Source organism: Electrona antarctica (assembly GCF_951216825.1).
Source record: "Electrona antarctica genome assembly, chromosome: 10".
In the NCBI taxonomy this organism is placed as follows: domain Eukaryota; kingdom Metazoa; phylum Chordata; class Actinopteri; order Myctophiformes; family Myctophidae; genus Electrona; species Electrona antarctica.
The window spans coordinates 33657169-33672947 of NC_136791.1; the positions used below are offsets into that span (position 1 = coordinate 33657169).

General features: G+C 45.8%; 1 protein-coding gene across 4 annotated transcripts in view; it reads right to left on the reverse strand.

Moving 5' to 3' along the window:
- The window catches only part of LOC306931671 (RAC-gamma serine/threonine-protein kinase), a gene marked incomplete at its 5' end in the record, with an annotated part of 69861 nt that overhangs the window by 34224 nt on the left and 19858 nt on the right, over nucleotides 1–15779 (reverse strand). For all 4 annotated transcript variants that reach the window (XM_079513200.1, XM_079513201.1, XM_079513199.1 and 1 more), the window contains one exon: nucleotides 3437–3562. In XM_079513200.1, coding sequence (XP_079369326.1) covers nucleotides 3437–3562 — 126 coding nt within the window. The remainder of the gene's footprint in view (nucleotides 1–3436; nucleotides 3563–15779) is intronic.

Consider the following 15779-nt stretch of genomic DNA (forward strand, 5'->3'; position numbering starts at 1 on the left):
CCAAATGCAAGCCATTAATTTGAGGCGCCATGCTGAAGCGACAGTGAGCAATAGCAATAAATACTGCAAATACGCTGTTATGTCCATTAGGCCTCATGCCAGGGAGTCCAACAGCAGCTTAGTGCCTATCAGATTATGGCAGATTTGGATGTGTTAGAAATACAGTGCACAACAGCAGCAGTAATGTATCTACGAATCCACGGTGAGGTGCCCTGTAGGCCAGCTGTAGGCAATCAGTGCTGCGGTGTCGAGCTGTGCTAAATGTGACACCACAGTACTGATTGCCTACATCTGGCCTTCAGTACCGTGCCGTGGATTCGTCTATAGTGGTACACATTCAAATCCTCCGTGTTAATTTAATTCTGAGGATAAAGTAACACTGTATGGTGTTTTCACTGTATAAGATGACTGTAAACCAAGTATGAACTGTATCTGAATGGTAGCCAGACATGACGCCTCAGCCGTTGCTCTGCATTGTGGGATGGCGAGGGGTGACAGCAGCAGTGGTGGCGCTGAGAATGAGTGACGTTAACAGTCGCCTTGTTAGCTCATTAGCGGGTTAATTACACATGTTAACGAAACTGGTTAGCCAGGTGCAGACAGATGATGCTCCCATAAATGGTTAATTAAGGGAGCTGTGACTAAACGTGGGCATGCCCCTAGACGTCTGAGGAACACATCAATGTTCCTGCCACGCCGACGGCCAAGCTGATGCAATCACCTTTGGTGCGTTTCAACGTCCTCCTCTACTGTATGATGAAAGGATATGAATGTTTCTGTAACATTTTGTCAGCCGACATGAAAAACAACAACTGAATAGAGCGCCGGAGTCCTGACGTCACTCGCTCAACCCCCGCTTCATGGACGTTTGTCTCTATGGAGAATAACATGGGGTCATCTTAAAATCGTCTCATATAAGCACTGTGGTCCAAAAAGAAACAAACTGTCTCGGCGATATTGTCGGGGAGGTGTCTCTGTATCGTTTATGACAGTCAGTCCCTCATATTTGATACAGTCTGTAAAATGTAACTAATTCAGCAGCAGTAATATTAGCGTTTTCTCACAGTCAGTTGATTCTTCATATCCATATGAGTGAAACGGCCAGGATGATTTGCTTATTTTTCAACCAGTTCTTATATGAGGCGATCTAAAATCTCCCTATGGTGATTACAATGCAAATATAAAGGGTACATAAAGACTCAGCGCCCTCTGCCGATATTGACGTCAGACTTCGGTGCTCTATTGCATGTTGCCTTTAAAGACACAAATCACAATCAACTAGTGCACAGTACTGGTAATATTCTGAGAGCGTACAAATGGAACCAAATGGACCCGGAATCAACGCTCAGGATTTTACTGTGTACCATCCGTTATGTAGGCTGTACCAAAAAGACAGCTTGGACTAGGGCATATTGTGTTGGATTAGAGTAAGTTACCTGCAGTAATTCATTTTTGAAGAGCATTTTAAAGAGTGCGTTTGGCACTTGCGGCATGTGCATACATTCCACAAGTCTTCTTCAGTAGACCTAGATAAAACTTTTTTTTTTTTTATCTTAAATTTTTATCCCACGATTTTGCTACCCATTTTTTCACCCAGTGTCAATTATCTAATGTAATCCTGGGCGCTACACTTCCTCTGAAAACCTGGGGGGGCACCATGAGGTCAGCGGACTGACCTCATGCTTCCTTCTATGCATGAGGAGTCCAAGCTGCTTCTTTTCACCTGACAGGGGATAGTTTCCCCGGTTGGACGTATGCGTGGAAGGAACACGTTATTCCAACCAGTTCCTTTCCCCTCCACCAGACCAGGCGCTCCGGCTGGCCAGGGGGAGGTAGTTTAGGGACCAGTTTTTTTGTGAGGGTACCTACCCTAAGGGACACGGGGAGAACATGCAAACTCCACACAGGAAGGCCCTTTCGCCAACCCCGCCTTGGGTTTGGGCACTGATGACGCGGAGGTAATCAACACGCCCCCAGCGGGAATCAAACCCAGGACCTTATGAGGCGACAGCACTACCGACTGTGCCACCGTGCCCCTTTAGATAAAACATTCTGTATCCGTTTGCATAATTATACTCACATTCTCACAATGAATTAGCTTCATACAGCTCATCTCTAACAAGAAGTGGCATTAGACCTGTCCTACTGTATTGATCAAATAGCATTATCTAGACATATATATGTAGATATAGATGTCTAATCATGTAGATGTCTAGTTTTTCGTGTACAGTACTTTTAACACCATACAGTACCTGCCCAAGCTGGTCATTTTATGGGAGAAATGACAACATGGGAGGGGCGTGGGAAAGGAGGTTGATCTAAGCTACCACAAGAAACACAAAGGTGAGGATCACAAAGTTGTTCTTATTTTATACTCCCTCTACAGCAGAGGCAGTTAAGGCAGGGTAAGGTTTGGAGATAATTCACATTGAAATTTGCACCGTGTGCACGTGTGCATGTGGTCAAGCATGTACAGTATCGTAGGCAACATACGTACATGTTTCTGTACATAGAGTGGATGTTGTACTGGGTGTATGTGATGGCTGTAATCTACACCCACATTTTACACTGGCATAGTGCCATATCTTCAACAAAGTGCCAAAGAGCGGGCAATGAGAGGTGGGGCTTAGAATTGACTAGTTGCCCAGGCGCTGGCGTAACCGTCTGGGCACCCGACTGGTAATCCAGTCGCAGTGTGCCGCGGGTTCGACTCCCGAGCCCGACACGGCCTTTACTGCATGTCTTCCCCCATCTCTCTCCCGTTTCCTGTCAGCCTACTGTCTGTCCCTTCAAAAACCAATAAAAGGCGTAAGCCGCAAAAAAAAATCTTAAAAAAAAAAAAAAAGAATTGACTAGTTAGGGTCTGGGATGAAGTAGTAGGGTACAAACTAAGTAGGTAACATACTTGGTTAGTTAGGGTCTGGGATGAAGTAGTAGGGTACAAACTAAGTAGGTAACATACTTGGTTAGTTAGGGTCTGGGATGAAGTAGTAGGGTACAAACTAAGTAGGTAACATACTTGGTTAGTTAGGGTCTGGGATGAAGTAGTAGGGTACAAACTAAGTAGGTAACATACTTGGTTAGTTAGGGTCTGGGATGAAGTAGTAGGGTACAAACTAAGTAGGTAACATACTTGGTTAGTTAGGGTCTGGGATGAAGTAGTAGGGTACAAACTAAGTAGGTAACATACTTGGTTAGTTAGGGTCTGGGATGAAGTAGTAGGGTACAAACTAAGTAGGTAACATACTTGTTAGGGTCTGGGATGAAGTAGTAGGGTACAAACTAAGTAGGTAACATACTTGTTAGGGTCTGGGATGAAGTAGTAGGGTACAAAGTAGGTAACATACTTGTTAGGGTCTGGGATGAAGTAGTAGGGTACAAAGTAGGTAACATACTTGGTTAGTTAGGGTCTGGGATGAAGTAGTAGGGTACATACTTGCTACAGAGAAGTTGTTGAGGGGGTAGGGCAGGTCTGCGTCTTGTGGCTTCTCTTTGTATCCAACGAACGAGCCGTCTGTCTTCAAAAGGAAGTAACGCGGTCGCCAGTTCTTTATATATTCACCTGCAGGGAGTAAAGAAAAGAAAGAAAGAAAGAAAGAAAGAAGTGAGAACATACAGTAAAGCGTCAGATGTAGTCATACCAACTTAAACACAGCAATGATGATGATTAATAAGGATGAAGATTGTCCTACTGAATAGTAATACGGACTGGAGGATGCTGCTGACGCCGCTCTCATCTGTCTCTCTCACACACACACACACACACACACACACACACACACACACACACACACACACACACACACACACACACACACACACACACACACACACACACACACACACACACACACCTTCCAATGTCTCCCCATGCCAGGAACATTTGGCTGCTATATGGATGGGTGTCAAGGCGAAGACCCCCTCCATCCAACATGCACTTGCATACACACATCTACATACATTCATATATTCACAGATAGGAGTACACAATGCAAATGTAATGCACACTTGCAGGACAAACCACACATAATGCGTACGTATGCCAACACACATTTGTGACAAAGGAACACTCTAGACTAGAAAGTGTAGGAATGACAAAGAGAAAGGGGAGGGAGCAGAGGAGAGAATAGGAGTGTAGAGAATAGGAGAGGAGAGGTGAGGAGAGGAGAGGTGAGGAGGTCCCAACACCTTTCGCCCTTCTCAGACAGCAGCAACAAATAACAACATCTGTTGAACAGCTGGTGGGTGAGTATTACCCCAGCGGCTGGCAGCGGCTGGCACTGTGTGCTACTGCAGCTTTATCAGATGACCTGCTGCAGGATTACATGGGTGTCAAACATCGCCACGCCACAGTGGCCCACAGTGCTCGCTGGAAAGAGCACGCACACACACACAACTGTTGATTAACAAACACAAGCATGCACACAGGCAACCAAGTACGCACGCACGCACGCACGCACGCACGCACGCACGCACAGAGTAATAACAAAGTTTGAATGTTGAAAGACTCAAACTTGAGATTCTGGCTACCGTACACACATACAGTATACACACACTCATACACACACAGATGAACACACACTCACTGTCTCACACACAACTGAAAGCCTGAGGTACGACCATGGCTAAGAAAAGATTTGTGTGTTTGTGTGACAAATAAAATCTTAAATATGAACCGTTTCCAACTTAGTATTTACATTATGCCTTCTTGTAATTTTAATTCAAAACAAAATGATAACGTAAGGGAGTACATAATGTCTGCTTTCCTGCTCCTCTTAATTAAGCAGCCATTCCAGCACAAACCTACCAAATGTGCGCACCCCGCCATGAAAAATGTAAAAACACAAACATGCACACGCAACACGAACTCCCCCCTACATCGCTCGGCGACATCTCTGATCACCTTTTTTTTTATTTGAGAGGAAAATAGGCAGCGTGTGTTCTGTTTGTAACATCCACTTAAAGCGTTAAGTGATAGCAGGCTCCGCTTGTTAACACGCCGCAGAAAAAACACCTGCTCCGCTGACTGCGGGCCCTGCCGGTACCTCTGGGTGGCAGTGGGTGTCAACGTCGGGAGGGGCCGGGGGGAGGGTGTAGCACCTGATTCAAGCCAGCACAGAGGGAAAGACAGACGCACACAGACAGGCAGACACGCAGGATCTGCTGTCGGATGCCAAAACCATGTCAGGATCACCAAATCGCACCTTATAACCAAGTAACCCACTCTCCCTCTCTTTGTCTGAAATTGTCTCTCTCTCTCTCTTTCTTCTTCCTCCCGATGGTGGGTCAATTTGCTTTCCATTCTTGTAATTGCATTTCCAATTTTATTGATTCCTTCAACAGAAGGTGTAATTCAGCCAGGCATGTTACAGCAGCGGTTCCACAACTAACTTGACATTCTGTTGATTATGGAACGCTCAAGGCAGTGTTACCCCGCTGCATTGTTATTACTGTTTGTTAATTAAGTATGTTTGCATTTGGCTCTTTGTAGCGTTGTAAAGTGTGAAGTGGGTAGAAACCGAGACAATAACATGGCGTTTTGCCCAAAACAGAATTTCCTGCGCCGTGAGCCTAAGCCATCACTGTTGATGTGGCCTTCCTTATGTGTCACTGTGAAAATATCACAAAAATAAAAAGTATTACGGCATACAGACCGAAAATAATCTTAAAATATTAAATGTGTTTTAGTGGTGAGGTGTCCGTTTTCAAGTTATTTGTTTTGTTCCACAGATTGTGTCAAATATATGAACCCATCAATTGCGCTGCAAATTTAAATAAAAAGTATTTTAATACTATTTAACGTTGCCTACAGAAAACGGACCTGTGTGTAAATCCCAGCCAGTCTGTGGGGCGGAGTCACCCAAGCATCAAGTTGACAAAGTCACCAAGAAATGCATAATAAATGAAAAAGTTAACAGTAACTTCAAACTCGGTGGGAAAGACAGATTGAGTGATGGACAAAATGGACGAGGATGCAAAAGACGGAAAGATAAACTGATAGAAACTATTAAAAACTGGCAGCATGGACCGGCTGGCCCATCCAAGTCCAGTCATTTCTCTGAGTCAGTTCCTAGATGAAGTGTCCAACCAATGGGAAGCCTGTGGCTGGCTGCTTCACCGCTCAGCTGTCCAGTACAACTGAAAACAGTTAAGCAATCCTGCTGGCTGCTATCTGGCATGCCGGCTGTGTGTATGTGTACGTGCGCGCACGCGCGCGTGTGGACACGTCCACTGGGGGCGGGGGTGGGGGCAGCCAGGGGTGGCACAGACGGTGAGAGATGGACAGTTGTCCACACACACGCGCGCGCGCACGCAAACACACATACACACACGGTTCCAAGCAAACATGCACACACGTCACACACACACACACACACACATACACTTACACCCACTAACACAATTCTAATTTGCCCGTTCCAATTTCTCCAACTGATCCAATGGTGTTCTGTCAAACTATCCCATCTTGGCCCTGGCTGTAATGAGTCCACAGCGCTCTCCCACTCTAGGCAGCTTGTCTGGGGAGCCACATGCCTCTAGTTTGGACTGCTGGAGAGAACCGAACAGCCGGTCTCCTGCCCACACCATCTCTTGCAGACCTCCTCGCCACACAGTTTCATTCCGGTTTTTTTCCCACACACACACAATCTCACTTTTTCCCTTAAGGCCAATTAGGACACTACAATATAAACTGATTTAAGATGACAGGAGTCTCTGCCGTGTCTTGTCTCACAACTTGTGATTAAGCTACGTAGCAACATCTTAAAGAGCACACACCCGGGGAGGGGAGTTTTTGGGAGGAGGGGATGTGCGGGGGAATTAAGAGGAAATGCACCGTGAAATATATATTTTAAGATCTCTGGACTAATATGTTGTCACCCCACAAGCTGTGCAGTCACATACATTTTGAAGTCTTTCACATGTTTTTTCCTGTGCTTTGATTTTCAGTTTAATTACCCGAATTTTGCTACATGGTATGTTTATACCTCCTGGCTGTCACACATGCATTTTGCACATTGGTATTGTTGTTTGCACATTGGTATTGTTGTATACCAGATACCTTTCTATTGTTTTGATATTTTTCAGCCCATATTTCAGAGTAACTTACAGAAAGTAAAATCCTGTGTTCATTTAACTCTGAGAGTGTACAAATGTGTAACCAAATGGGGCACAGTGGTGGCCTAAAGGTTAGAGGAGGTTACTGGAATGTTCCCGCACTTCCTGGTGTAATTCCCCGGACTGGCAGGAAGCCTGGGTGGGGAAGTGAAAAGTCACCTCGATTAGTCGAATAGTTGACTAATCGTCTTATTTGACTATGACTTTGATCTCCCAAGAACAGATTCCGAGCTGCGCTGCTGAATCTGTTGGCAGGGGCATTCAGAACGCGTATACATTGTTGTTAGTGGGAATGAAGCGCCCAAGAGGAGGGCTGAGAGCAGATCAAACGGGCATCATCCCGTTACCCACATTCTATGGGGCGGCGCCCAATATATATAGTTAAATGGTTCAATCGATAAATGAATGAATACTGAGGATATTACTGTGCAATGAGCTCTGTGTCACATGCTCAAGGATACATTGACAGGATTAACTTTCTATTATGCTTTATACAATAAAAAATAAATAAAAACTGACTATGGCCCTGGTCAGAAGTTCGGCAGCTAGGACAGGACCGTGCTACTGTCAATGCAAGTACATGAGGCTACCATGTCAAACTGCAGGTAGCCCAAAAAATTTTTAAATACAAAGGTAATTTACAGGTTTTGGGCAGGAATGTTTTTGGCTGTTGCCATTTTCAACTTAGTCTAAAATTGTGCCATAAGGCTCTGGGAATGTGCTTCTGGAGCGTCTTGGAGGAGTACATGTTTTTGGCACATTTTGTGCCGTTTGCAGCTTGCAGCATTAGCATTCAGAGGCAGAGCTGAATCAGCTGTGACTGCTCCCGTTCCAGGCTATCTGATTGGACAATTACAACAACACACTGACTAACTGTCACTCAATTAGCGGACTGATTAACTGTTCATTTGAGGATGGAGGGGCAAAGAACGCGTGTGTGTGTGTGTGTGAGAGAGAGAAACTGAGTGAGAAACACAGAAAGGCGCAACTTTTCAAAAACTCAGATGAACTTTCCACTCTCTTTATCATTGTATCTCATTGTCTCACTGAACTTCAAGACAGACAACCGCATCCCCCCATTCCCTGGAACCCCAACGTTGCCCGAGGAGGAAAGCTGTGACAACCGATAAATAACTAACTAAATAACTATGTGCACTCACCAGCCATTTGTTAATCAACCCGAACAGGGATTTAATGTAATGCTTTGGCTGGGGCTGGAGCTGATTTGCAGATGGCTTAAAGACGGGGCTGTGAGGCTGGGTCCCTGCAAGCTGGAGGGGGGGGGGTTCTGCACGTTCCAGCACAACATACACACACACACACACACACAGTCCACCAGCACAGGGTGGGTAGGGCTCTCTCTGGATGTGCCCACCACTGACAACACACACGTGAGCCCGCACGCTCACACACACACACACACAGACAGGGATGTGTTGTAGGTGGCCAGGTATGGAAGGAAGGAAGGAAGGAAGGAAGGAAGGAAGGAAGGAAGGCAGAAGGAAGGAAGGAAGGAAGGAAGGAAGGAAGGGAGGGAATAGGAATCCATAAAGCTAGGCAGCTGCAGCGTGTTAGTTAACTTGGCTTTAATGGAGCACCATCAAATATTTTTAACCAACTGACTGGATTACCTAACGGTTAGGTAACTGGCCAGGTAATTAGGTCCTAACCGCATGTATGTACGTATGTCTGACTGCCTAACTGACTGAGTGTCTCACTGACTGACACAGGTGCGCAAATAGGTGGGGGATGGGGGGGTCAAGTCCCAATTTCTTTTTAGATTTTCTCAGTTCTCATAGTAGTTACTGCCATTCAGGATGGAAAATGAAATCCTTTTGGATTTGCGGAGAAATAGTTTCATGAGGGGCTAGTGTGAAGTACTTGACACACACAAGCATCTAAAGACAGAAACTCTACAGCTGCCTTCATTTCAGCTGATTGTCAGTGTGTCTGTGTGTGTGTGTGTGTGTGTGTGTGTGTGTGTGTGTGTGTGTGTGTGTGTGTGTGTGTGTGTGTGTGTGTGTGTGTGTGTGTGTGTGTGTGTGTGTGTGTGTGTGTGAGCGTGTGTGCGCAAACTGCCCAGGAACTGATGTTGTACATTTTATATAGAATAGGCTACTTACAGTTGGTCATACAGTGAGTTTTGACCATGAGCTGCTGATAATGTGGTTAAACTGTTACGCTTTGAGACGCATGGGAGGAGAAATCACAGCCAGGTAATTCATAATAATAATAACTGTGCCAAAACACAGTTTTGTATGTGCCTTTCGGGGGTTTATGGGTAGCGTGGAGGCACTGGTACAACCTCACTTTAGTCCGACCCCAAACCCTAACCATAACCCCACGTTTTGGGGGTTGGACCCCCCACCACTGGACTGACACACTGACCTAGCGACTGACTATAACTGAATGTGTCACTGACTGACTGACAACAGTCATAGGCTTATTTTTTATAATGTATCTTCCCAAATCTGTCTTTCTCTGTGACGGCTTCTGGCTAATGTCTGGATAACAAGCAAACAATGACTCTGCATCATGCCTTAATGGAGACCAGTCGCTGTGTTGTTTATGCAACATGCCGGGCAGTGTGTCCCCACCTGACATTATTTCCCTGCAGCTGTAGACTCTAGTGAACCAGCTGTAGACTCTAGTGAACCAGCTGTAGACTCTAGTGAACCAGCTGTAGACTCTAGTGAACCAGCTGTAGACTCTAGTGAACCAGACGGGTCAAAGCTGGGGAAACAATAGACCTTTTACATAAACATGGACAACATACATACTTGTGCTTTGACTTAATAGTGTTAGAACATTCAGTTCTCCTCCCCATAACTAACTTTCTGTCGCCCTCGAGTCATTAAAGGATGACTTCACCCAGTTTCAACCTAGCTCATGATACAATTATTTTTTTAAATCTACTCGGTCTGTGTCTCAGAGGAGGGCTGTGGACAGTTCAGAGACCTGCCTACTAGTGACATCATTTAAAAGATAAAATATATGATTTTTATTAACGTGAGCAACTTTCCAGGAATAGAAAGCCTGCGGTTTCTATTAGCTTAGACTAGAATTTTGCGAGTTGACAGACTCCACATGTAGTAACGGATGGGTTATTAATTATTATTATGTGTTGCTTGCACGCACGCACGCACGCACGCACGCACGCACGCACACACACACACACACTCACTCGCGCACTTGTCAATTCACGTCCCCCCGGCACCGCGATGCGATACAAAAATCCTCCACAGTGTACTGTGAAGTTGTGAAGCCGTGGCACTGATGCGAGGTCCATGCACACACACACACACACACACACTCACTCACTCACTCACTCACTCACTCACTCGCGCACTTGTCAATTGAATTCCCCCCGGCCCGCGATGCGATACAAAAATCCTCCACAGTCTATTGTGAAGTTGTGAACCCGTGGCACTGATGCGAGGTCCATGTTGTACGGCAGCTGCTTTAGCTGCGTTCACCCAGTGTAGTAGGCGAGAGATGTCTTTTTCGGGTTGTTGCCGGTGTGTTGTTGCTGGCGGTGGCCGTCATGTCCTTATTAGTGTAGTCTAGTCAACACGACGTGGTGGAGTGTTCGCCTGTTCGGCACAGTAGCCAGAGGGGGAGGGGGCTGAGGTAGATTGAGCTGGTGTGGAGCAGAGGCAGCGAGGTTGGACATTGAGGGGTTGGAAATCATCCCGGTCGCATGGTTCATGTAACGCGTGTGTCACTGTGAAGCCCGTAGACTACAATGAGCCATTGGACTGGCCCCATGAAGTGAACGGAGTTGGCGTAACTCGGCAAAGTGGTGACGATTTTGACGTAGGCTGGTGGTCTTGCGCAAGACTGTGTTCTTTCATAGAAATGGGTATTGTACTGTAAATATGACAGTTGCATGCATGCAAAGTAGTGCGTGATGTCTGGACAGGCATGCTGTTGGTGTTGTGCATGGTGAGATGTGTGCAAACGGTGTGGTTAAGTGGTTTGGTAGGAGAAGGCGGACCAAGGATGGCGTGTTGCGCTGGCTATTAGTGTCACTGGTAGGTGAGTTTCTATGGAATCAGAACAGACTCATAATTATTTGCATCTGTAAAAACAGATTTGTACTCGTAGAGGCAATTTAATTGTAACAAACAGTCTAAGTGTAAATCCGATTTGTACATGAACATTTTTACTTGCGCAAGCAGAGCACGCAAGTACTGTAATCGGCTGGGTACTACTTGTGTGCTCTGCTTCAATGGCCTGGCCTACTTGTGTGCAAGGTGCAAGTTGGCACCTCGACAGAGTACACTTCTTTTTCAATATGGAAACATTTATGACGATTATGCAAAAAACGATTGCGATAACTTAGATAACTGCGATTAGGCCGATGTAATAATTGTGACAGGCCTAGCAGTGACACAACCAAAAGCATGTATGTGCTGTCTGGATGAAAGTATTTAGTCAACCTGGTGGGAAGGTTAAGCTCTGATGATGACTGACATCCTGCTCGCTCAACTCTGATCTCCTTAGAGGAAAAGATCAAGAAAACCACAGACACAACACTGGTGGGGAAGTGAGTTTATGTGAGATTACCTAAACCAGTGCTTCTCAAAGTGGGGTCCAGGGACCCCCAAAAAAGTCCATAGACTTGGCCCAGGCCGCCCTAGCGGTCCGGGCACCTAGGCTGCTGAATCAGCCTAGGTTTAACTCCCGTTCCTGACAACCTTTGCTGCGTGTCACTCCCCATCTCTCCATTTCCTGCAAGCTTACTGTACACTATCTATCTATAAATGCACCACGTCTCTGTCTGTATGTACGTACGTCTGTATGTGTGTACGTCTGTAATGCACACAACTCGAGAACCTTTTGCCTCACCGACTTCAAATTTGACACACGCGTTCCACACCCCCACAGGGAGTGCAGTGCCCGGTGTCGAGTCGGTCGGACCCACGGTTGTCCAGAACCGTCACAAAATCTCCAACTTCCATCATTGCCGACTCGGTGCTCTACAGCCGGGCACCGGTCTAGTATCAAATAAAAGGCAGAAAAAGGCCCAAAAATATCTTAGAAAACGTCTAAGATACGTCCATAGACTTGGCTGCCACATGACGTTACAATGAAAAGCCAGGCTTATGCCCCTCAAAAAGTAGAAATTTAAGAAGTTTCGTGAATGAGGCATGTTGTGAACTCAAATCGTAAACACAGTTACAAAGACTGGAATTTGTTTTTCTTGCATGTCTGGATACACTGGTGTCTCTTCAGGTCACATAACACACAGAGATTCTTGTCTCTGTTGACAGTGGTAAGGTTTTTCTGCAGAGTGGATACGCAGCAGGCGTCTCTTCAGGTTAGATGAATTGTACTGTTGACAGTTGAAAAGATTGTGGATACGCTGGTGTGACTCCAGGTGAGCTACTAACCTATAGAAACTCTTGTCACACTGTTAACAGTGGTATGATTTTTCTCCAGTATGGATATTGGATACGCAGGTGTGACTCCAGGTGACCTGACTTGACGAGTTGAAACTCTTGCCACACAGATTACAGTAGACACATTCTCGCTCGGGTAGAGTCTGCGGAACCATTGCCCACCACTCCTGAATGAAGTGTCTGGTCCTGGGACTGGTGAGAGCAGGAGTGGACCTGGTGAGACGTAGGAGGGGCCCGGACAGGAGTCAACCCACAGAGCCTAGTCCTTCCATGCGCCAGAAGCGTACCTCCCAGCCCTGGCAGAGTTGTTCTGGAGTAGTTCCAATGGATTGTGTGGCCCTGGTTTTGCCCTAGTGGGACTGATTGACCTTGGGATACATCACTGAAGATACGTCCTAGGTGCATCCATGCGATGTTTTTTGTTATAGAAAGCTTTTTCTCCAGTATGTAAACGCACGTGTTTCTGTAGATTACCGAAATCACTGAAAGTCTTGCCACACAGTTTACAGTGGTATGGTTTTTCTCAGTGTGGAGACGCTGAAGTTTCTGTAGATTACTGAAATCACTGAAAGTCATCTCACACTGTTTACAGTGTAAAGGCCTTTCACCAGTGTGGAGTCTCTGGTATGACTCCAGGACAGCGTATAGAAACTCTTGTCACTCTGTTTACAGTGGTATGGTTTTTCTCTGGTATGGATACGCTGTCTCTAGATTACGTAACACACTGAAACTCTTGTCACTCTGTTTACAGTGGTAAGCTTTTTCTCCAGTATGGATACGCAGGTGTTTCTCTAGATTACCTAACGCAATGAAACTCTTGTCACAGTGTTTACAGTGGTTTTTCTCCAGTATGGATACGCTGGTGTGACTCCAGGTGATCTAACCTATTGAAACTCTTGTCACACTGTTTGCAGGCATAGATTATTTCCTGTGTAACTCAGCTGTTGCGTCTTTACGTCTCCCGCCTGAGCAACGTTCTTGGTAGACTGTTGTCATATTTTGGTCCATCCGTGTCTCCTTGTTTCTGGCTGGCTACAGGGCTGTTGATTTGCTCTCTTCACGTGTTGATGGAGGAAGGTGAAGGCACAGGCATATGGACACTCAGAACAGGAGACCTGAGTCTGGACATATTGGGACTCACTCCTTCCTTCCATCATCGAATCTGATGCTGTACAGTAAATGGACTGCGATAGGGGATAGAGTTGTAGGTTCCTCTCTGGGGGTATACTCTCTCTCTCTCTTCTGTGTCCATTTGTGTCTTTCTCAGGAAACTCCTTTAGGGTAAATCTCTACACGTCGCACTGAGATGAAGTGAAAGTCTAGTGACAATTCACATGTAGGCTGACCAGGAGCTGAGGTCTGACATCAGAAAAAACAAACCACTTTAGTGCAAGCCTAAAAATGATGACTAGCGCACACCTTCCATGTTTGAATGATTTGTGTATCACCATGAATCATTATCCACATAGAAGCCATACCGATCGACGTGAAACCTTATACACACACATTTCAGTAGGCCCAGGAAGAAGCTCCGTCCCAATTATTATAACTAGCCCATATACCCGTTCAGGGATATGACCCGCTCTGTATATAACGGGTGTCCCATGTGGTACACCCATTATGCGATGCTCAGCCAATCACAGTGCATAATGGCACACCTTCCAGCCAATCACAGCGGCCAATCACAGCGCCAATTTTGGAGCTATACATGGGCATTTTTCTGCGCCACGAAATGCTCCAATGCTGCCCTCAAATTTTGAGGACATTTCCAAAATTATTCCGGGTATGGACAAATTCGCCTTTGCAAGTCTGTGTCAAGGTGTCTGCAAGGTGTCTTTCCTTTACTGAATGCATCTTTGTTTGAGTACATTATTACATTTCACCCAGGCTTTATCCTCTAACCTCTGTTGCCTTTCCTCTGCCAGTAAAACCTACATGAGTAGGTTAATAGATGCATAAACGCATTATATGCATTATTGATGTGACGCCTGTGCCAATTCCGTTCTCAACTTTTGATCTGTCACTTATATACAGTATAATGGGTGTCCCCTGTGGCACACCCGTTATGCCATGCTCATCCCGTCCCCTTCGGGGATATGAGCACCCAAAGTATTTGTACAGCGATGTGTCCCGTCCTCTGTCCCCTTCTCTGTCCTCTGTCCCGTCTTTGGTAAGTTTGCGCTCTTCTCCCCCTCTCTCCTAGCCTGACTCGGCCAGCTGGTGGCAGCAGTGAGTTCCTCCTCCTGCTCCCATCTGGTCTCTCTCGGGCAGAGACGATGTACCGAACAAAATCAGATCGGAGCGATATGCGGCCGCTAGAGGCGGGATCAACGCGAGACTGGTGACGTATTGTAGCTGTGTCACAGCGCAAATGTAAACACAAGCTAACAAGACTACAACTCGAAATTATTATGGAGATATCAGATTTTTGTCCTGCTGCTTCCGGTTCATCGTTTCTGCTTGAGAGACCAGATCAAGGTAGGAGGAAAGAACTTGTGAACTCAATACTGCCGCAATCTGGCGGAGTCAGGTTACCTCTCGCCCACCTATAGATGAATCCACAGAGGGGTTGTACCATTAAGCTGATTAGCTACACCTGGCCCACAGGGCACTGCTCCATGAGAAGAATCCATATCCGAAAAATGGTCATAGTTCGGCACCAATTCTATTCTCAAATTTTGAGGACACAATTACTAATATATAGTAATTGTATATAGACTTATAGTCTCCCCCTATCTGCCACTTATAGTATATAACGGACCGGGTGTCCCCTGTGGCACACCCGTTATGCGCTGCTCATACAGTATAACGGATTAACACCCTGACAAACGTGCGCTATGCGCTGCTCAGCCAATCACAGCGCAGAATGGCAGACATTCCAGCCAATCACAACAGTCCCTCCCTTTCTTCTGATGTCCTCAATTTCGGCACCATAAATGGTAGTTTTGGGTTCACTACTAAAATTATTAGTGAGAGAGCAGAATGGCAGACCTTCCATTCAATCACAACGGCCCCATCCCTTTCTTCTGCCGTCATCAATTTCGGCACCATACATGGTCATTTTGCGGTCACTACTAAAATTATTAGTTATTAAAGGGATAGTTCCGATTTTTTTTAACTTAAGCTGTATGAAATACTTGTCATTTATATAGTGGTTGCAACTGTATTAATTGATTGCCAGAGTCCCGTGGTGGGAGTTCTGCTCTGGTTTTGGTGAAATATTAAGTAGTTCCGGTCATTTTGTGGGGGGGAACTGGG